The sequence below is a fragment of the Ovis aries genome, chromosome 6 (genome assembly GCF_016772045.2).
Source record: "Ovis aries strain OAR_USU_Benz2616 breed Rambouillet chromosome 6, ARS-UI_Ramb_v3.0, whole genome shotgun sequence".
Lineage (NCBI taxonomy): Eukaryota > Metazoa > Chordata > Mammalia > Artiodactyla > Bovidae > Ovis > Ovis aries.
The window spans coordinates 103,665,399-103,688,914 of NC_056059.1; the positions used below are offsets into that span (position 1 = coordinate 103,665,399).

The 23,516-nt window shown below is 49.2% G+C and overlaps 1 protein-coding gene across 1 annotated transcript in view; it reads right to left on the bottom strand.

Annotated features, from left to right (window-relative positions):
• Positions 1 to 7,479: 7,479 nt before the first annotated feature.
• The window catches only part of LOC101112981 (high mobility group protein 20A-like), a 34,154-nt gene continuing 18,117 nt past the window's right edge, over positions 7,480 to 23,516 (bottom strand). Inside the window, exons 6-11 of the mRNA XM_027971172.3 lie at positions 22,841 to 22,899; positions 19,347 to 19,455; positions 14,345 to 14,548; positions 13,231 to 13,322; positions 11,293 to 11,422; positions 7,480 to 7,686 (exon numbers count right to left, since the gene is read on the bottom strand). Coding sequence (XP_027826973.1) covers positions 7,682 to 7,686; positions 11,293 to 11,422; positions 13,231 to 13,322; positions 14,345 to 14,548; positions 19,347 to 19,455; positions 22,841 to 22,899 — 599 coding nt within the window. The 3' untranslated portion in view covers positions 7,480 to 7,681. The remainder of the gene's footprint in view (positions 7,687 to 11,292; positions 11,423 to 13,230; positions 13,323 to 14,344; positions 14,549 to 19,346; positions 19,456 to 22,840; positions 22,900 to 23,516) is intronic.

Consider the following 23,516-nt stretch of genomic DNA (forward strand, 5'->3'; position numbering starts at 1 on the left):
ACAATATGGAAAGCTGCATCAGGAAGAGACCCACATCATCCAAGCTCAGGGGGCCCTGGGAATCTGTAGTCTGACAGCCTACACTTTATGGATGGAGTCCTGTGGGCTGAGAGCGGAAGCAACTTGCCTGAGGTCACCCCATGGCAGTGGGGGCAGCATAAGCACTCAGCACCCCGGCCCTGGACCCCACCATCCCACCAGGCCAGCCCCTCCTGAAAGGTTTTCACCTGAAGACCAGTGCTCTGACCTCTGATGGCAGGCTCTCTACAAATGCAGATTTCTGATTAAACTTGCCTATGAGAAGGTGGGCAGAAAGTTTCTGTATGAGGGAGGTGGGAGTGCAGGAGGATTTGACTCTTCTTGGTTACTCCCAGCCGTGTTACTGACATTTTTTTTTCTTTTTCCAAGGAAATGGTTGCTGTTGTTCTGTTGTGAAGTCGTGTCCAACTCTTTGTGACCCCATGGACTGCAGCACACCAGGCCCTTTTGTCCTCTACTATATCCTGGAGTTTGCTCAAATTCATGTCTACTGAGTTGGTGATGCTATCTAATCATCTCATCCTCTGTTGCCCCCTTCTCCTTTTGCCATCAATCTTTCCCAGCAGATGGTAGGCAAATCAATTAACCACTTGATTCTGGTGACCTCTACTGGACACACTTTTAATAGCAATAAGTGAAGTCGCTCAGTCGAGTCCGACTCTTTGCGAGCCCGTGGACTGTAGCCTACCAGGCTCCTCCGTCCATGGGATTCTCCAGGCAAGGATACTGGAGTGGGTTGCCATTTTTAGGACTAAATTCCTAAAAGCTGTTGTTGGGAAAGATTGAAAGCAGGTGGAGAAAGGGGCCACAGAAGGTGAGACGGTTGGATGGAAACACCGACTTAATGGACATGAGTTTGAGTAAACTCTGAGATACGGTGAGGGACAAGGAAGCCTGGCGTGCCGCAGTCCAGGGGGTCACAAAGAGTTGGACACGACTGAGTGACTGAACAACAAAAACAGCAACAACTGCACTTTTCCCCTGCTTTTGGAACATTTTTATTTTTCACTGGGTCCAAAATTTTTAGCCAAGTGATGGGAATGCAGGTGAAAAGCACTGTGTAAACTGTAGTGCGCTTAGTTAGTGTTTTCTAACATGTTGCTATGGATGTGAGGGCTGCTGGCTTTCCAAGGTCCTCAGTATAAGTCAACAAAAACAAAAGGATTAAACTCAAGAGACGAAGAACTCAGACAACTTCCCCAAGCAGTTTATCTAAGGTTGTGACACTAAGACTCTCACATGCCTGTAGATTCTGTGTTTGTGACAAGCTCTCCGGTGATGTTTATGCAGCTGGTGCCTAAGGCAGAATTTTGAGGAGGGAAGAGATGGGGAACTTTGATTTACATCTGATTTACATCTTTGATTTACTCTGAGTACAGAGGTGCTTCCATGTGCTACCTCACCACCCTGATACCAGAGAAAAGGCAGAGATGTGATTCCCCTGAGGACACACAGCTGGTGAGCGTGGAACTTATACTGAGGACCTTGGAAAGCCAGTGGCCCCCACATCCATCAGTTTGTTGTAAGCCTGAATCTAGTTTTGAATGTAATTGTATACAGTGGTATTTTGATGTTTACTGTCTGACATTTCCTGTAACTTGTGGAGTTCATTTCAGTTCAGTTCAGTTCAGTTGCTCAGTCATGTCCGACTCTTTGTGGCCTCATGGACTGCAGCACGCCAGGGCTTCCTGTCCATCACCAACTCCCGGAGCTTACTCAAACTCATGTCCATTGAGTCGGTGATGCCATCCAGCCATCTCATCCTCTGTCGTCCCCTTATCCTCCCCCCTTCAATCTTTTCCAGCGTCAGGGTCTTTCCCAAATGAGTCAGTTCTTTGCATCAAGTGGCCAAAGTATTGGAGTTTCAACCTCAGCATCAGTCCTTCCAATGAATATTCAAGACTGATTTCCTTTAGGATGGACTGGTTGGATCTCCTTGCAGTACAAGTGACTCTGAAGAGTCCTCTCCAACACCACAGTTCAAAAGCATCAATTCTTCAGCGCTCAGCTTTCTTTATAGTCCAACTCTCACATCCACACATGACCACTGGAAAAACCATGGCTTTGACTAGACAGATCTTTGTTGACAAACTAATGTCTCTGCTTTTTAATATGCTGTCTAGGTTGGTCATAGCTTTTCTTCCAAGGAGCAAGCATCTTTTAATTTCATGACTGCAGTCACCATCTGCAGTGGTTTTAGAGCCCAAGAAAATAAAGTCTCTCACTGTTTCCATTGTTTCCCCATCTATTTGCCATGAAGTGATGGGACCAGATGCCATGATCTTAGTTTTCTGAGTGTTGAGCTTTAACCCAACTCTTTCACTCTCCTCTTTCACTTTCATCAAGAGGCTCTTTAGTTCCTCTTCACTTTCTGCCATAAGGGTGGTGTCATCTGCATATGTGAGGTTATTGATATTTCTCCCTGAAATCTTGATTCCAGCTTGTGTCTCATCCAGCCCGGCATTCCACATGATGTACCCTGCATATAAGTTAAATAAGCAGGGTGACAATATAGTCTTGACATACTCATTTCCCAATTTGTGGAGGTTATAACAGAAAGCAAAAGTGACTTCATGACTTGTATATAGTTCGATCACCTATTTATGCATTCTTTCACTATATCTTAATTACAAGGAAAATTCATTTTAAAATTGTCTTCCTCTTTAATCACTGGTTCATCAAAGCTTGATATGGAGATAATGTTTTTTTTTTTTCATCAAAAGTGACAATCTTTACATTTAATTTCTATTTATAAGCCCTTGAACATTTGAAGTATTGCAATAGCTTTCAAAACCAGAGATTCTAAGCTCACTAAAGAGTTCTAATAACTCTTGGCATGCTGTATTGCAATGTCCCTGTGTACAATTTTGTAATAATTTACTGACAAAGTTTCCTGCCAGAGCGCTAGCAATTCCTACTCCAGCCCTCAGGCCTGAGAGTCAATATTTATATTGGTTCCTGTATTTATATAGGTTCGCCCCAGGACAGACTCCTGGCATGAAGTTCCTCCTCTCTTCCAGGGTCTCCCACTGGCCACCATGATCACCACCAGCAGCTTAGGTCCCAGCCCCGGTCACAACCTCCCCAGGACCCCACAGTGCCCCAGGCCACCCCAGGCATGTGTGTATGTTTGTAACCCAGCAACCAAGCTGACTGCTTGGAGCGCAGCACTGCCACCTGGCACATCCTCTGAGCATGCTCTGTCATCCTGTCAGATGTCAATTATAAAGCACAGGTTCAAAGAAAAAATGATTAAGACTTTCAAGATGGAGACCGCAAAGCATTAAACTCAGTCTTTCTGGGAGCAGGGCTCTGTGAGACTTGAGAAGATGCATATCTGTGAAGCCAGCCCTGCTGACCATCCTGGTCAATATTTACTGAACTCCCCACATGCCAGACCTGGTCTAGGAACCCATGTAGTTCCTGATGAGGTCTTGCTATCATCCCCATTTTACAGATGGGGAAACTGAGCATCCTAGAGGTAAAGCAATTTATGCAGGGTCACAGAGCTAGCAAGTGGCAGTGTCCGGGCACCTAGTCTGGCCCCAGAGCCAGTGCTCCTAACACATCAGCTGTACAGTTTACTCTACTTCACTCTAGGGCAGGAGGATTATCCACCATTTCTACTCTCAGAGTCCTCAGCCTCTCATCCACTCTGGCCCATCCCAGCAGGCAGGCAGAGCTAGATGCCCAGGTTTCTTATCTCCCAGCATGAAGAAAGGAAGCCGTTCAGGCCAGAACTCTGACCTGCTCAGTCATAGACTCTGGTAATCAAATGTAAGGGGTCTGTAATGAGGATGCCCCAGATTTATTCAACTATTAATAGTCATCTATTCAACTATAATAGTCATCACCTATTAGAAAGCCCTGAAATCAATTTAGGGGGCTGTGCCCAGTAGTTTTAAAATATGAAATAGAAGACAAAGTGTCAGAGTGCACCTCTGAAGTAGGGTGACTATTGCTTTGCACGAGTTTGGTTTTAATTCTGTTTGTATGTGCTGGGTCACACAGCAATTCTCTTTCTTTCTGTGCTTCCTTGAATGTAAGTCCATCTCAGATAATTATGTTTCAGCTCCCCTGGCACAGGGATCCACCCAGGCATGCTACAGAAGTGCAAAGGCCACTCCTGCCATCTGAGGGCACCGTGGCCCCCTTGTGAGCCCCAGCACCCCCAGCGATTTGGTTTCCCTGGGGTACGTCGTGCAAAGGCTGGGCCTGAACGGTGGAGGCACTGCCCAGAAGCATAGGTAACTGGATCTGGAGGGAGTCAGATTTCACAGATGAGGCTTTGGCTGTGGAGGGCAGGGCTTCTTAAAGGAGGCATCACCGAGCTCTGAGACCCGGCCTCTCTGCATCAGGACCACCCCAACAGCATCATCTCCCACCCCAGTCCCACATCCCATCTAGGACAGTGGCATGGAGTTCAGCTCCCCTGAGTGGCATGAGAAACCTAAACCCAAGCAGGTCCCCACGGTGCCTGGGGAATGGAGTCACTCCAGCAAAGAGGCTCAGCCGTGGGGATGAGCATGAGACAGGCGTCCGCTCAGCACCTGTCAGGCGATCCAGGTGTTATTGTGGCCACGGGACGGATCCTGGCAGGACAGTTGTCAGGGACAACAGGCACACCCACATCCAGTGTCCCCACAGCATGCAGTCCTGTGCAGGGTGACTTGGAAGGCACAACTCCTCAGTCCCGACAGTGACCCCACTAGGTGTCAACATCCCCATTTTACAGAGCAGAAAATTGAGGCTCATGGAGGCAGTGCTTTGCTCAGAGTCCCACAGCTGCTAAGTGGAGATAACACGTCTAGGTATGTTTGGGCATTCGGACTCGACTTATTAGATGCAGAAAATGGCAACCCACTCCAGTACTCTTGCCTGGAAAATCCCATGGACACAGTCCACAGGGTCGCAAAGTATTGGACACGACTGAGCAACTTCACTTTATTAGACGCAGGCTTGTCCAGCTCTCTTGCGGCAAGTGAGGAAACGGAGACGAAGGGATGGATTCCAGGCCCTGCAGGTTTTCGGAAGCAAAGCTGAGGCGAGGATCAACCCTGCTCACCATCCATGGTTAAGCCTTCCACCCACACCCGAGAAGAGTCGTCCTCACCCTGAGACACCTGGGTCTACTCTGCCTCACTGAAAACCTGCCACTACCGGCTTCTCTGGTTTGTTTGGTCCAAAGGTCAGGGCCTGAGACCCTGGGACCTGGATATAGCTCAGGGGTCACTATCAGTGTGCTGTACACCCTTCCAGGAGAAATCCAGATTTTCCTGTGATGAAATAAAGGGCTGAGCTTGATGAGTTACACAACCATTGAGGCACAACCATTGAGGGCTGCCAGATAAAATATGGGGTGTCCGGTTAAAAACCATTTTTCAGTGTTTCTTAACTACTGCATGGGACATGCTTATACTAAAAGTTCTTATTTATCTGGATTCAAATTTAACTAGTGTTCTGTATTTTCATTTGCTAAATCTGGAAGGCCTCTTCATGGTCTAATTTGGATAATCCAGGTATTCTTATTCCGCAAACTTTGTTAAGTGTAACCTTGGCCGTAGGTTAGTGCAGGACAGGGTCATTAAAGGGAGGGAGAGGCTGATTGGTTTGAAAGAGAAAGACAACTGTCCTCCTGCAAAGCAGCTACCCATCCTGTAGGTCCATGTGGTCAAAGCAAAGAGCTGAATCTCCATAGGATACAGTCGTCATGGAAACTAAATCTGATCTCCTTGCTGATGGCATCTCTGGCCAATTACTGGGCTTCTCTCTTTCCATCTGTGAGTGGCTCAAGCGGACCTGCCTCACAACGAGATTGGATGTGTGTGGTGGTGCTAGCTTAGTTGTCAAGTTGTGTCTGACTCTTGCCACCCCATGGACTGTAGCCCACCAGGCTTCTCTGTCCATAGGATTTCCCAGGCAAGAATATTGGAGTGAGTTGCCAAGCATCACGTATGTACAGAGCAGGCCTTCAGCAGCACTAGCGTAGTAGCTATCACCCTGGCTGAACACCTGCCATAAAAATGCTCAGAGACACCCCATCAATGTTTGCTGAGCAGAGAGAAAGACACTGGGATCCTCTGCCAGGATCCAGCCAGACTGCACACAGACCTCTGCAGGGTCACAAGCTGGCTTTCTCCTCTAGAAACAGTGTCCACTGGGGCAGATACTGCCCTCTGTCCCCTCCACCAGTTTTTCTCTACCCACTTCTTCCTCACTAACCCAACCCAGCTTTGCTCTGGACACCCCTGTTTTCAGCTAAAACTACATTTTTCCAGACTCCCTTGCAGCTATCTTGACCAAATGCTGCCACCTTGGTCCCTGAGATGCAAATAGAAGTTGCTTTCTGGAAACTCTTATTGGGACTTTCTGGAAGCTCTTTGTAAAAAGAGGCAGACCAGCTGTCACCCTCCCCTCTTTGCCCTTCCCTTTGCCTCCATCCTGCCTGGAGCACAGAAGCAGTGCTGGAGGTTGGGGAGCTACCTTGTGGGCAATGCATGTACACACAAGAACTGCTGTCTTAGTCTCCACTGCTCACCACTGGACCATTTCTTACATGGTAAGGCCATTGCGGTCACATCTTTGTTGCAGGTAGGCAGACCTAATCCCTGATGTCTACACCCCTGTGTGCAGGAACCACCGTGATTGCCCCTATTTTGTGGCTGTGTATTGATTAATAGCCTATAAAGCCCCACAGCAGCCCCATAACAAACACTGTTGGGTCCCACTTTCACCCCTTGTCCTTGCCACCCCAAGGGCCAGCCTTCTAATCTTAGCCTTCCCTGCCCAAGGCTCTTCTGGTCTCTTGTGTTCTCTATGTCATCTGCATAGCAGGCAGGAAGGAAAAAGGAATTAACCCCTCCCAGAAGTCATCCTCTAGCAGAGTCTGAAGGGAGTTGGTGGATAACTCCCCCATTTCCCAGGCCACAGAGTGGGATGCTTATAGGTGTGTGTCCCACCCTGGCTCCCAGAATTTCCCCAGGGGCCCAGCCACAGTATCTCGCTTGGACAACGTACCCTCTCACATTTGTCCTCCCCTCCCTGTTTCACTTCCCTACTCGTCTACCTGGGGTTACCTCCCAAACAACCTGCTTGCCTGTAGGTCAGCTTCTGGGGTCTGGCTGTATTACTTCATCTTCACCCCACCCCTTGTGGTTGGTGGGCAGTGCTGGTGTCCTTATAATTCAGGAGAGGAAACCGACGTGCTCCTGTACCACGAAGACTGACCATGAGAGGGAGGGGCGGGCACAGGCTCAGGGACGCTGGGCACAAGGGCTCCAAGAGCAGGTGTGTGCGGCACTCACTCTCGGTGCTCGCAGAGGCAGACACACTCCACCAACATCTTCTCAGGTCAAAGCCGCTCAGCTTACAGTTCCTGAGAGCAGTACTTACAGGGCAGACACTGCCAAGCCCAAGACAAAAGATAGACTGAGTCTGTTGTGCAAACACACACACTCGCATGATTTATTTTCTCCTGGGTCAGTACAGCAGATGGCTCTCCTGACTCATCCTTGCTGCCCCATCCTCAGGGGCCCAGGACCCTCCACTCTTCTTCCACCGAGGGAGATGGCCCTTTGGAAGCTGACCTCTGTGCACCTGGGAGGCATCCTGGGGTCTCCACTGGTGAAAGGTGGGCACTGCTTTATGCTGCAGAGTTGGGAAGGGAGAGAAGACAGTTTAGTACCAGGAAAAAGTTGTGGAGCCCAAGGGCTGCTTCAGATGGAGCCCAATCCACATCTGCTCTGCTTATCCCAGATGCTCCTGGACAGACAACTGTGTCCTAGACGGAGAAGTGGGACAGGGTCCTGGAAGAGGGGCCCCTGACAGGAGGGCCTGCTTGGTACCCCGTGCACACAGCTCAGGTTCAGATAGGATGGCTGAGTCACATCATGGTGTGTGTGTGCGCTTAGTCATGTCCAACTCTTTGTGAACCCATGGACTTAGCCCGCCAGGCTCCTCTGTCCATGGAATTTTCCAAACAAGAATCTACTGGAGTGGGTTGCCATTTCCTTCTCCAGGGGATCATCCTGACCCAGGGATCGAACCCCTATCCCCCATGTCTCCTGTACTGGCAGGCGGATTCTTTCCCACTGTGCCACCTGGGAAGCAGGTCACACCATGAGCCTTGATTTACTCCCCAGTGTCACCCTCTGAGACCCAGAGTTCCGTGAGGTCATAAAACATCTTGAATTTCTGGCTTCCCAGCACTGAGCCCTGGGCTCAAAGGACATCTCGGGATGGAGTGGATTGAGTGGGCCGAGGGGAACTTCAGGAAGCAGAGAGTGAGTAGCAGGAGCAGAGAAGCTGCTGAACCTGCAAAACGGCTTCCTGGACATTACCTGACGCCAGGTGCATTGACAAATTTGGAGCCAATGATCAAGAAACGCTTTCTGAAAGCCGACCTTCTTTCACGTTATACTGTATCCTGCACACACATTACACAGGCACCACGTCCCATGCCTCCCATCAGGCCTTCCCTGGGAAGGACACCCACGCGAACACACCTGGGCATTAACCAAACCCCACAGCATCTTTTGTCTGTTCCCCAGAGTTGCCGGTGTCGTGACTGCAGTAAAAGGATCCGATTCACAAGGTAAGGAAGAGGCCACAGGGAGGGAGAAAGAGTAGGGGTCCATGGGCTTATCAAGACTGGAGAACACGCCTCCCATCTGCTTCCCTCATCCAACAGGAACCCGAGCCTGGGTAACCCTTCTCCCTTAGGAGCACTCACCACCTGGCACTTCTCCCTAAATCTCACTTGTCTAATTGATTCTTGGGACATATGGCTGCCAGGTTGCTGGACTGGGGCGAGGAGAGTGAGGCAGGTCCTAGGCGGTTAAGGACCTTTGGACAGTGGCTGTGTACCAATCAGTCTGGCAGATTTCAATATTTCCAGATCTGGTACCACCTCACTGGTGCATTACTGGCTAACCATCAGCATGGTGCCAGTGAGAAACAGCTGGACTTGTTCACTGACAGCTCGTCTATTTCCTATGTATGGGACGACACCCCAGTCCCCTGCTAATTCACACTGACATGGGGCTTCACTATCATGGTGAACCTGTGACTCCAGAACACACCACATCGGGCACCGGATGGAGCACTCACCCCTGGCACCTCTCCCTAAATCTCACTTATATAATCAGTTCTTTGGACAAGGCTGCCAGGTTCCTGGATTGGGGCAAGGAGAGTGAGGCAGGTCCTAAGCAGTTAGGGGCCCTAGGACAGTGGCTGTGTACCAATCAGTCTGGCAGATTTCAACACTTTGAGACCTGGTACCGCCTCACTGGTACATTACTGGCTAACCACCAGCACGGTGCCGGCGAGAAACAGATGGACTTGTTCACTGACAGCTTGTCTGTTTCCTACGAATGGGACGGCACCCCAGTCCCCTGCTAATTCACCCCGAAGTAGGGGACACCTGGGGTTTCACCATCACGGTGAACCTGTGATTCCAGAGCACACCACATCAGGTACCAGGTGGCACGCTCACCCCTGGCACCTCTCCCTAAATCTCACTTATATAATCGGTTCTTTGGACATGGCTGCCAGGTTGCTGGCTTGGGACGAGGAGAGTGGGGCGGTTGCTAGGCAGTGAGGGGCTCTGGGACAGTGGCTGTTCACCTCTTCTTCCTTTTCTCTCCCTCTCCTCCCCATCCTTGCTTGAGAGCATTTGCCCCGGACTGAATCCATGTGAATTTTGATACTTACGTGTTGTTGTTCAGTTGCTCAGTCGTGTCCGACTCTGCAGGCCGGGGCAAATGCTCTCAGGCAAGGATGGGGAGGAGAGGAGAACGGAAGGAAGAAGGGGAGGGGCCTCCAAGCTCCTGAAGCAGCAGGACCTGCTCCATTCCTCTCATTGCCCTTGGCCTTGAGGCTCAGCTATTTATAGAGCAGGGATGCTACACCTCGTACCCGCTGCGGTGTGTTCTGGAGTCACTGCTCCACAGTGATGGTGAAACCCCAGGGGTCCCCCACCTCAGTGTGAATTAGCAGGGGACTGGGGTGCCATCCCATCTGTAGGAAACAGATAAGCTGTTGATGAATAAATCCAGCTGTTTCTCGCTGGCACCATGCTGATAGCTAGCCAATAATGCACCAGTGAGGTGGTACCAGGTCTGAAAGTATTGAAATCTGCCAGACGGATTGGTACACAGACACTGTCCTAGGGCCCCTAACTGCCTTGGAACTGCCCCCTTCCCCTTGCCTCAATATAGCAATGTGGCAGCCATGTCCGGAGAAGTTCCCCCTTGTTAATGACTTTTGCCACCACCTCGGGCTTTCCAGGTGGCGCTAGTGGTAAAGAACCTGCTTGCCAATGCAGGAGACATAAGAGATGCAGGTTCAATCCCTGGGTCCAGAAGATCCCCTGGAGGAGGGCATGGCAACCCACTCCAGTGTTCTTGCCTGGAGAACCCCAGGGACAGAGGAGCCTGGGGGGCTACAGTCCATGGGGTTGCAGAGCTGGACAAGACTAAAGTGACTTAGGACACAGGCACTCACCACCACCTCATTCATAAACAGGAAATGGCAAGATGTGAACAGTAAAAACTTCCAGGGAAGGGATTGGGCAGGGGCGTGGGGAGTGAAGAGGAATGTTCACATTTTATGTTCCCCCGAACAGTCATGTTTAAATATTTACAATGAAGTGGTACTCGTGACATTTTCTTCAGAGAAGGGTGTTGGCACCAGGCCTGCGTGAGACGCAGCATGAACGTGCTCTGCACCTTCGCTCACCTCTCCCCACCGGGCAGACCTCTGGGCCCTCTTTGTCTCAGGAGTTTGGGACTGTCCTCTTGGGTCCTTCCTCTGTCAAGTCCTTCTAGAAGCCCACCTCGCAGAGATAGGGGACTGCCTCGCACCTGAGTGCCCACAGCATCTTGTCCATGGGGGTCAGCTCTCCTCTGGGATACATTGCACCCCAACAGTCTAGTGACCGAGGGTCTGTACAGGCAGTTAGAGCTTGAGGCCAGGGGCTTCTCCATATCTTCATCCCCTGGAAGCACCCAGATCAGGGACTGATGCCCAGCGGATGCTGGATTTAGGGTGACAGCGACACCATTCATCTCCACATCTCTCACACCTAGCACCAAGCTCGGATTCGCTGGCCGTGCAAGAAGTAGGCTAAGTGAAGAAGTGAGGGATGCAGGCACAGCTAAGTGAATGGACAGGAATTTCTAGGCCTCAGTTTCACCGCCAGTGAGGACTTGGAGGAAGCATGTGTGAGGCCAGAGGAGGGGCTGAGGGACTCACCTGTGTCCATTACTCGCAGGCCAAAGTGGGGCAGCATGATGACCATGTTCAGGCTCTCAAACTCCTTCTCCAGGACGACCCCATAGGTCTTCAGGCTGGCCAGCTCCACCTCCAGCCACTGCTGTCGGTTCTGAAAGGAACACCAAGGTGTTCATGTGGCTAGCCCCAAAACTTTCCGAATGAATGAATAGCTGAATGAATGAGTAAATAAGCAAGCGAATAAATAAATACATAACTATGTATATAAGTGAGGAAGTAAATAAGTGAACCAGTAAATAAGTACATAATTATAAGGAAGTAAGGATACATGTAAATAAATAGGCGCCAAGTGAATAAGTAATCAAATAAGCAAACAATTAGACCAAAAGGGTCTCGCAGCTGCTCTTGTAGGGCACACACGGAGGCCATGAACATAGTCAATCTCCCCTCCCTGAGTCCGAGGAATAAAACAGCTGTCCCACTGACAGAGCACCACCCTCTCCCCTTGTTAAAAGTACTACTTGGTGCCGGACTCTTTATATCTCTCAGCATTTTACCTGCCCGCCTGCCCAGGTGGTGTCCCTGCCTCCTGTATATAAATAGGCCTGGGGAGTAAGCTCCCTGAGGGTCAGGGAGCTGCCCCAGCCCCACAGCCAGGGAGAGGAGCCCAGACCCACAGCTGGGCCTGATTTCTAAGTCAGTCTTTCTCGGGCTCCCATCTGCAGGGCCCCCAGCCAGGATGCCCCAGGATGGGGCAGCCCCAGGGCGAGGGCAGGATTTGCAGATAAAGTGTGACTGTGTGCCAGGCCCTCGGCCCCTCCCAACATCCCTGGCGAGGCAGACGTGGCTGTCCTCTAAGATGAGGGCTGGGAGCTCAGTGAGCCGCTTTGTTAAGAAGGTCCCGGACAGTAAGGGATACCCCCTCCCGGCCCCACGGTTCACACCCTCCCCACCAGCCAGGCTGCTGAGTCAGGGGACCTGGCTGGGCTGACATCCAGGGACCTGTGTCCGTTGGACCATTGCACAATAACTGGGGTGTTTCTTTTTATTTTTTTTTTTTTGTTTTAAATACTCACTGTTCTTTAATAAACTACACTCAAAGGAGTGCAGCAAACCAGGGGCCACAACAGGGGTAGCGGGCCAAGGACATGCAGAAATAGCAGGCCAAATGCCACGGGGCAGGGTGGATGACCACAGAGCCTTGAGTGAAGCCAGCAGGCAGTACAAGAAGGCCCATGGTGAGACAGTCATTTCCTAGGCAGGTTGATAAGAAGTCTAGGGGTCCCCAAGGAGAGAGGGGTCTGGAATTCTCGAGGAGGAAGAAAGGACAAGCTTTTTTTTCCTTCTCTACATTCCTTAGGATTATATAACAATAATGTATTCTGCCTGAGGACAGTCTCTGGATTAAACCTTCTGGCTAATTCTGTTATCTTAAAATGGAGTAGGTCTGGTGAGGTCTTTACAACCTCCAGACAGTCTTTGGATTCATTGGAGAGTATATAACTTCATTGCTAACACTAACAAGGGGGTACTCTTTCTGCCCCCTTCTGATGCCTATGTTAGAAACTTTCTCTATCTCCTTTATACTTTAATAAAACTTTATTACACAAAAGCTCTGAGCGATCAAGTCTCGTCTCTGGCCCCGGATTGAATTCTTCTCCTGCGGGGGCCAAGAATCCCGGCGTCATGATTCAACAACAACCTTTCAATGGCACGATTTCTGTACCTCGGAAACAGTCTGTATTTTACAGACAGACACTCCGTATTTTACAAAAATATGCAACAAGAGTGCTCTAGCAGGAACCGTGTGGAGGGAAGCGGCACTGCAGCTTGCGAAGAGTTCTTTTAATCGGACCACGTGGTCTTCCTCTCCAGCTTCCTGACCCACCAGGCCGGGCCCTGAGCTGAGCAGGGGGCTACAGGGATGGGGACTGGCTGCTTCCCTCTGGAGCGCCTCACCTGGAACTCCAGCAGCTGCCTCTGCAGGGCCTCCTGCTCTGCTTGCGCCCTTTCTAGAGTCTTCCTCAGCTCTCTGAGCTCAGATTCTTTGACTGGAAGGAAGAAAGAGAGAAGGCCGTCTTTATCTGTTCCTTTCCATCCAAAACCTTCCCTTCTCTTTGAACCACACCTCACATAGGCATAGGCTTCACCGACAGCTCAGTTGGTAAAGAATCCGCCTGCAATGCGGGAGACCGTGGTTCAATTCCTGGGTCAGGGGGATCTCCTGGAGAAGGGATAGGCTACCCATTCAGGTGTTCTTGGGCTTCCCTTGTGGCTCAGCTGATAAAGAATCTGCCTGCAATGTAGGAGACCTGAGTTTGATGCCTGGGTTGGGAAGATCCCCTGGAGAAGGGAAAGGCCTCCAGTATTCTGGCCTGGAGAATTCCATGAACTGTATAGACCATGGGGTCTCAAAGAGTCAGACACGACTGAGTGACTTTCATTTACTTCACATAGGCAACATTTGAGACCCTGATATGTGCAGGTGACCTCAAAACCCTTTTAAATAGAGTTAATTTTCTCCTTTGATAACAGAAAGGACATCAATTCATTGGGGGAAATGTGGCCGATATAAAAAGGAATAAAGAAAAACACCCTCCTCTTGCCTGCCAGAGATAACATGGTTAACATTTGCATGGATTCACATATGCGTAGTTTTATATAGTTGAGATCATAAGGAAGTTATGAAGAGCATGGGTCTTGGAACCCAAGGACTTGGGTTTAAATCTCAGCTCATTATCTGTGCAACCATGGGAAGTTACTTAACCTCTCTGCGCTGCACTTGTCTCATCTTTAAAAGGAGGTGATACTATAACCGACCTCACAGTACCTTTATGACAATTAAAAGGTAGTTAATGTAAACGTCTTAGACCTGTGCCTGATTCGTTGGAAGGCCTCAGCTATTTTCCATCTGATTATCTTTATTTATTGTTATTCTCCTAATATTAATAACAATCTTTCATTTTTCCCACTTAATATTATAATATAATCTATTAGGTAGGTTACTTTTACTGGGATTATAAAATCTTTGGTCACCAAAGTTACTAGCAAATGGTAGAACTTGATTACTCACTTTGCAGAAGTTTAAAGATGAACTCTTGCAAGAAACACAAGTCAAATGAAGCAAAACCCTTCTCTGGAATCAGGCCTCCAAGAAGAAGCGGGTCAGGATACTCAGCTTCCTCTTCTGAGTCCCCTTTGTTCAAATTCTGACCTTCCTCTCCCTCCAGAAGCTCCAGATGCTTCAAGCACTCAGCAGAGTCTTTTTCAAATTCCCCTAAAAAAGCAAAGAAACTCCATGTCAAAGGTCAGCCCCTGAGCACAAGATGAGCAGCTCTTCTGGACCTGGCCCTCTCTCCAGATGTGGGCAGGCCCGTCCTGCCTGAGTCCCCATCCCTGAGTGCCAGGTCCCCAGATGTAAAAAAAGAATGCACTGGTACTGGTGCCGAGTGCAGGCCAGCAGGGGAGGCTTCCTGGAGAAGGGGGTCCTAGACGGAGATCGGTATCTTTTTTCCAAACAGTTTTGAGATCTAATTCACGTACCATGCAATTTACCCATTAAAAGGGTATAATTCAATGGGTTTTAGTGTATTCTGATACGTGCAATCACTACAACAATCATTTTTAGAATATATTCATCACCACCCCAAGAAAACCCTGGTTCCTTTTAACCATGACCTCCCATCCCCCACCACTCCCTCACCCCTGCGTGCTAAGTCACTTGTGTCTGACTCTTTGTGACCCGTGGACCGTAGCCCGCCAGGCTCCTCTGTCCATGGCATTTTCCAGGCAAGAATGCTGGAGTGGGTTGCCTTGCTTTCTTGCTTTCGGGAAGATCTAGGGGATCTTCCCGACCCAGGAATAGAATCCGCATCTCTTTTTCCTTCATTCGGCAGGTGGGTTCTTTACCACTAGCATCACCTGGGAAGCCCCAACCCTAGGCAGCCACTTATCTGCTTTCCGCCTCTACAAATTTCCCTATTCTGGACAACTCATATACAGGAAATCCTACAAGTGGTCCTTTGTGACTGGATTTTTAACTTACCATGTCTTCAAGGTTCATCTACATTATGGCACATATCAGTACCTAACTCCTTTTTACGGCTGAATGATATTCCACTGCGTGGAGGGACCACATTTTGTTTATTCATTCATCAGCTGATGGATGTTTGGGTTGCTTCCCCCTTGGGGCTACTATGAATAATGTTGTTACGCACATTCATAGTGTTGCGTGAACATACGTTCTCAGTTCTCTTAGGCACACACCTAGGAGTGGAATTGCTGGATCCTATATCGGGTGCGCCAAAAGTTCATTTGGGTTTTTCAGTAACATCTTATGGAAAAAACTGAACAAACTTTTTTGCCAACTCAATAGTAACTTTATGCTTAACCTTTTGAGGAACTATCAGACTTCATTCCTGGAGAAGGCAATGGCACCTCACTCCAGCACTCTTGCCTGGAAAAGCCCATGGACGGAGGAGCCTGGTGGGCCGCAGTCCATGGGGTCGCTAAGAGTCGGACACGATTGAGCGACTTCACTTTCACTTTTCATTTGGCAACTCACTCCAGTGTTCTTGCCTGGAGAATCCCAGGGACGGGGGAGCCTGGTGGGCTGCCGTCTATGGGGTCGCACAGAGTCAGACACGACTGAAGCAACTTAGCAGCAGCAGCAGCAGCAGACTACATTCCAAAGTGGCTGCCCCACTTGACATTCCCACCGGCAGTGAATCAGGGCTACGATTCCTCTCCATCTTCTCCAAAACATGCTATTATTCACCTTTTTGTTAGGACTTTGGAGGATGAACAGGAGGGAGAACAGGTGCACAGAGGTGGGAAAGCCATTCCTAGGGAAGGACAACTTGAGGGGAGAGACAAAGAAACTGCAGAGTATGTAGCTATGGGGACCATTAGCAGTGTGAGATTCCTGGAAGGTAAGCGGGGTAGGGAACTGGTCTGCTTATCTGCTACAGCCCCCAAGCTCATCATAATAATAGTAGACCCCGAAGTGTGCCAAGCATCACAGAATTATTTTGTTTCCTTACAGCAGCCCGTGAGGTCAGTATTATTATCATTAGTCCCAATTTTGCACTTGAAAAAGAGAAGGCAGTGGGTAGAAAATTCAACCAAGGTGATAAAGGCAGTAAGTGGCAGAGGAGGGAGGCAAACTCAGGTTATTCGTGGTGACAGGGCTCTGCCCACCTAAGATATCACAAAGGCGGGGATGCCTATTATCATCACAGAAAGGAAACACCAAGTATTAAACCCCCAGAGCCCCCTGTGGAGGCAGAAGGCACCCTAGCAGTTGCCCAGAAATGGGGCGTGACTGCTCACGGGTACGGTGCTGTCTGGGCTGATGGAAATGTTCTAAACTAAACTGTAGTAGTGGTTGCACATATCTGGGAATATACGGAAAACCACTCTCAGTGGGTGCGTTTTATGGTGTGTGAATTAGATCCCAGCAACACGGTTAAAACGAGCTCTGGGCCCTGGCTTCCCATCTGTGCCACGTCCTGGTTTTGGTGAGCGGAAACAGAGAGCTGGGCAAGAGACAGCTTCTTCTAGGGCTGGAGCAGGTGATCCCTGGGCTCACACTTGCCTCGAAGGGTACTGTGAACCATGTGAGATCCAGCTCCAAAGGGACACATGGCTAACACCCCCTCCCATCAGCACTGAGACTCAGAGACCCAGAGACTCAGACAGTGCGGCTGCCCAAGGCCCTGCTTTCCAGCAATATCACAGCAGTAAAGGCAGGTGTGGAAACGCTCTCAAGAGCTTGACCATCAACACAGAACTTGCAGGCTGTTTAGGGGGAACACTAAGCGAGGTGTGCCCATGTCCGTTTCCCTATAAATAGCTTTAGAGGTCCTTGGAGAGTTACTCGGAATCAGAGCCACATGTATGTACAGCCTCACGTCTCCCAGCACATGATTTTATAGATTTTGAAATGAGCAGTAAACCTCTCCAGTGGGTAATTTACACGATATAACTCTAGGTATCTGAGCTCACGCGTTATACTCAATTGCAAGTAATGAGATGCCTTCTCACCTTCACTGCCATTATTCACCTTCAACAAGACATTACTGAAGATGGTTTATTGCCTTACAAACCGCAGATGAAGGTCAGCTTCCTGCAGAACTGTACATTCCTTCATCAAATGTCTATCGAGAATCTAGCAAGAGATATGTCCTAAACCATAGGCTCCTTCCTTCCAGGACAGTAGACGTGTGGGTGTGTCTATGTGGGTGTGTCTGTGTGTGTTGGCATGTCTGTGTATAAGCGTGTCTTGTGTCTCTGCATGCACGTGAACACACGTGTCACAGGGCGATGGTAACAGTAGAAGAGGAAGATAATTTCTAACCAAAGGGTACACGCTGGAGGCTCAGGAGTGCCCCCTCCCCCCAAGTTTGGGACCAGGAACAACCTTCTAGCAGAGGTGGCATCTCAGCTGCACCAAGCGGGCACAAGGCTCTGATGTCCATCCTCGGAAGAGCCCTGTGAGGAGAGCAGTTCATCCTTCTGTTACAGAGGCGGTAGTGGAAGCAGACAGAGGTTAAGTAATTGGCCCCAGGCCACTCAGCAAGCAAGGTGCAGAAGACAGGCTTAAGTCAGATCTATTTCTGTTTTAACATTAAATAGGTGGGAAAGAATGTCACCCCCTAGTTCTGCACCTGACATGACGGTTTTCTTTCTTTGAGCATCTTCCCTAGTCCCAGAGCGCACCTCTGACTTGTGCAGTTCCAGTCATTGCAGGGTCTCTGTCTTCTGTGGGTCTCCTTTCACTTCAGTGCAAGATGTTTTAATGGAAAGATGTTGCATTAATCCATATACTTCCATGTCTTTGGGACAGAGCTCTGCCTTATTCTTGCTGTGTCCCTAGCACCTGGCTCAGTGCCAGGAAGGAATAAGTGCCCAGGAGTTACTTGTTGAACATATTCATTCATTCATTCTACAGATACACAGTGAGTACTGACTATGAGTGTCAGGCATGGCTCTAGATCCGGGGGATGATGCTGTGACTGAAACGGGCAATAAATCCCCAAACACGAGGGGCTTGTATGCTGGTGGGAGACAGCAAACAATAGCAAAGATGGACAAATAAAAGAGGTCAACCTGAGATGATGGAATCAGGGAGACAGAGAAAGCTGGAGAGGGGCCCTGGGAGGGGCAGGATGTGTGCAGCATGGCCAGGGCTGGCCTCCTGGGGAAGAGGTCAGTTAAACAAGACGAAGGTGAAGTGGGGAGGTGAGCCTCGCAGGGACAGGCTGAGTGCTACAGGCAGAGAGGATGCTGTGCTCAGGCCTGGAGGCCACACAGGATGGTGGCAAGGTCTGGGAGCCATTAAGGAGGCAGTGGGGCTCCAGGAGGTTCTAAGGCCCCTGAGGGGAGGGGCCAGAGCAGAAGGGCCCTTGTCAATTACGAGGCAAGTCTATTTGCGCTGCCTTGGAAGACCCACTCCCCTCCCACATACCCACCTAGCATTAAGACTGTTTGAACAGACCTTGCCTTAAAATTAAATTTAATGACAAGGAATCTCTGGGCTGTGGATTGGTGAACTCCCAGCATAGATGGAGTCAAGGTGTGCGTTTGCCTTGCCACATCAAGCTGGCTGAGCTTCCTTAGTGACTCAGCGGTAAAGAATCTGCCTGCCAGCACAGGAGATGTGGGTTCAATCCCTGGGTTGGGAAGATCCCCTGGAGAAGGAAATGGCTTCAGTTCAGTTGCTCAGTCGTATCCGACTCTTTGCGACACCATGGACTGCAGCACACCAGGCTTCCCTGTCCATCACCAACTCCCTGAGCTTACTCAAACTCACGATGCCATCCAACCATCTCATCCTCTGTCGTCCCCTTCTCCTCCTACCCTCAATCTTTCCCAGCATCAGGGTCTTTTCAAATGAGCTCTTCGCATCAGGTGGCCAAAGTATTGGCATCAGGTGGCCAAAGAAATGGCTAGCCACTCCAGTATTCTTGGCTGGGAAATCCCATGGACAGAAGAGCCTGGCAGGCTACAGTCCATGGGGTGGCAAAGAGCTGGACACAGCTGAGCAACTAAACAACAACAGGTGAGCTGGTTACCTGTGAGGTTCTGCAGGTGCTGCTTCCCCAGCAGGTGCTCCCTCTTGTTATGCAGGGAACTGAAGAACTGCCTGCAGGTCCGACAGTACAGGTCATCGTTCTCATCGCCCTGTGGACAGACAGAGCTCCTGGTGAGCAGGGAGGCGGCACAGGGATCCTGCCTTCTCCAAACGTAAGTGTTAAAGTGTTAGTTGCTCAGTTGTGTCTGACTCCTCGGGACCCTATAGACTGTAGCCCGCCAGGTTCCTCTGTCCATGGGATTCTCCAGGCAAGAATACTGGAGTGGGTTGCTAATCCCTTCCCAGGGGATCTTCCCAACCCAGGCATTGAATCCAGGTCTCCTGCATTGGAAACAGACTCTCTATCATCTGAGCCACTAGGGAAGCCCCCTCTTTGAATATAAAATTAGCTTAAAATGGCACATGGGCTTCAGGGGGTCCAACCAGGTCCAGCTAGTCCCTTTTCCACCTGTGAAATCACCGGCTGGTTTGAGGCTTTTCCGAGCACAGCTGAGAATTTCAATTCATCCCAAGGTCTGTGTCACTGGGTGGGAGAGAATATTGGGCATGCGGCAAACAGGGTACAACAGGGAGTATTTGAGAATTGGCAGTTATATAGGGATAGCAATTAGCCAGGACAGTGGTGGCCAGGCTCTCTCGCCCCATGTCCTTTCCCTTTCACCCTACATCCTGTAAACAATGACTCTGCAGGGTTATGTAATGGCTGAGACCATCCACAGGACTGTACACATGCAACATGATATAATTGCTTGGCCACGCACCGCCTTTGTTCATGCATACTTATATAAGCACCACCCGAAACGTCCCTTGCTGTTGCATCAGCCTTGAGTGAACAGGGCATGTCTGCAGGTCCCACAGTTCCTTGAATTTTCTTCCCGCTTCCCTGCACGCGTCTTGCCTACCCTGGGTTCATCGATTAGTGAGACAGTGGTATTATCTGAGTCCATGACCAATTCTGAGTTTTTCATACGTTCAAAGGGTTTGCTTTGCAATGCTGAACAAACTCTATGACTAAATGACAAAGATGTGTCTTCTTATCAAAACACATATGCACCAACCTGTGGGTGCTTGCCTATCCATGGGCCACTTCTGGAAGATGCACCAGAAACTGGTCATGGTGGACACCTGGGGATGCAGGGACAGGGCGGGTGAGGGAGGGACTGGGTCTCTGGCTGAGCCGAACCCACCTCACACTGTAAACCTCTGTGCACTGTTTGCATTTCTAAAACCAGGCACATGTATTATTCTTAACCGAAAAATAAAAGAGGTATACATATTTGATTAACGTATTAATTCAGAGATATAAAAACTTGCCAAGATCTGACAAGAGATGGGTCCTAGCACAGGCCTGAAGTTTCAGCTCTTAATATCCTCTCATAATCAAGCTTTGAGCTACATAAAGTTATGAGGAAGGCCAGCCTCAGACTACCAGGTGCTGGACTAAGGCCATAGGGTGGGGAAGGAGAAAAAATGAGGTTCTGAAACAGCATAGTCCCTGCTGGTATTCATCCATGGCAGGTGGGGAAAATGGTGGAGACGTGAGCCCGGCAGGGAGATGGAGACCAAGTCACGGCAGGCACTGGGAGCCAGTGCGGGCTCCAGGGAGAGGATGGTTAGGCTGGTGGGAGGGTAGCTGGATGCACAGAGCAGGCCCCTCCAGGGGGAGGGGCTGCTGGGGGGCAAACTCCACTCACGTGGCTTCAGCCTGGGTCACAGAGGGGCTGACCATTCCAGGTGGACAATTAACTCAGGAAGTCCTTCACCTTCTAAGTTTCCAATCGTTGTCTAACGATGAAGAATGTTATACTTTAAAACAATGTTTAAAGTTATTACGAATACATGTTGAAAGTAATAGAAAAGGGATGTTTAAACAGTAAAAGGTATCCAACATCCCATTTCTACTCACTGTAGGCAAGAGCTTCTTGTGTAGCCTTCCAGAACATTTTGATATAAACACTTTTGTGTGTGTGTGTGCTTAGCTGCTCAGTCATGTCTCACTCTTTGTGACGCTATGGACTGTAGCCCACCAAGCTCCCCTGTCCAAGGAATTTTCCAGGCAAGAATACTGGAGTGGGTTGCCAGTTCCTACTCCAGGGGATCTTCCTGACCCAGGGATGGAACCCACATCTCTTGCGTCTTCTGCATGGGCAGGCGGGTTCTTTACCACGGCCCTACCTGGGAAGCCCCATAAATGCATCTCTCTGGCCCCTAAGATTTACTTTCATTTATTCTTCATTTGTTAAATATCTATTTCATCATTACTCAAAACTCAAAGGGGAAGCGCCTATGAATTACAGCTTAGCTTGGACATCTGACAACCCAGGTCCCCACCACCCTGTCCTTGACCCTGTACGCACACTGTCTGCTCCAGGATTCCAGAACTGTTCAGGGCCCCCATACACCCTGTGCTGCTTCCCACCCCCAGGCCTTTGCACGTCCTGTTCCCTAGCCTAGTGCTCCCTCTTTGCTTCGTTTCCATCTGGCCAGCATTTTCTCCAGGAATTTCCCATTTCTTCTTCATGAGCATCATCTCAGAACCCCTGCCCTGAGACTGGCCCAGACAGCCTCGGGTGGGGTCCATCTTATTGTGCATGCGTCTCTATCACAGCAGATCCTAGTGTCATGGGTTGCACACTTGCCAGTTTGCCCTGGACAGGAGCCGTGGGGCTGCGCTTCACTTCACCCACTTTTGCAACCTGAGTCTGGTGCCCCGCCTCCCGTTGAGCTGGACTTCATACATACTTGCCCAAGGAACCCGCAAAGAAAGGCCTCCATAAGGGACTGATGTGTGAGCCATGTTCCAGCGATGCATGAACCCCTGTGCCCAGATGTTCTGTTTCCTGGGCTGCCATAACCAAGTGCCACCAAATGAGTGGCTTAGAATAACAGAAGTTTACTCTCTCACAGTTCCAGAGGCCAGCAGTCTCAAATCAACCTGACTAGTCCAACATTATGACATGGGCAGGGCCTAGTTCCCTCTGGAGGTTCTGGGAGAAGCTGTTCTTACCTCTTCCAGCCTCTTGGGGTGGCTGATGCCTTCCTTACCTTGGGGCCACATCACTCCAGTCTCTGCCAGTGGTCACGTGGCCTCCTCCTCTTTGGTGTCAAATCTCCCTCCATCTCCTTCTTGTAAGGACATTTATGACTATATAATTGTTGTTTTTCAGTCGCTAAGTCATGTCCGACTGTGGCATGCCAGGCTTCCCTGTCCTTCATTATCTTCTGGAGTTTGCTCAAATTCATGTCCATTGAGTCAGTGATGCTATCTAACCATCTTATCTTCTGACTAATGCCCCTCTCTTAAGATTCTTAACTTAATTACAACTTCAAGGACTTCCCCGGTTTTTGCTATATAAGGTAACATTCACAGGCCCCAGGGATTAGAATTCAGCTCTCCTTTGAGAGGTACCACTTCTCAGGCGCCCACACCAAATGAAGCTGATTAGTTTAAAACCACACTCCCCCAGTACTTACATCAACTGCCGAGAAGTCAAGGTCCTTGCCCTCAAATTCATGTCCTGGTGCACCTGTTCCTGATAGACAAACAGCATCATTTTACAAAGCACCTGTGTCAGAAAAGGCCTCAGCTGTGTCGGGAGAGAATCAATTCAAGGGTCAGAGGTGCCTTCTGAGGACGAAAACACTTATCCTAAGAGGTCTCCATGTTTCCTGCTGGAGGATCAGTACTTGACTTCAGTTGCTCAATTTCTGGCTGATTCATGTTGATATATGGCAGAAACGAAGGCAATATTGTAAAGCAATTACCCTTCAATTAAAAATCAATTAATTAAAAACCTCAGGGAAAATGCGTAAAATTTTTTTTAAAAGAAGTCTTAAAGTCCCTTATTATAAACCAAGAAGAAACACCACATACCTCTGACTTCAATTTATAATAAACATCTAGCCAGGTATGAAATGAAGATTAGAGAGAAACAAGGAAAAATATAAACAATTCAGTTTTTATTAGCATGGCAGAATCTAGGTTGTCTTTTTAAAAATATTCATTATGATTATATTTATATGGTAAGCTTTTAAAATTTACTGTTTTCAATAAGGCAGAAATACATCTTGTTTAAAAGCCAAGTTCTTTGGAGTAGCTGTTCCTTGTAATATGGCAACTTGTTGTGTGATGACAATCTACAAATAATCA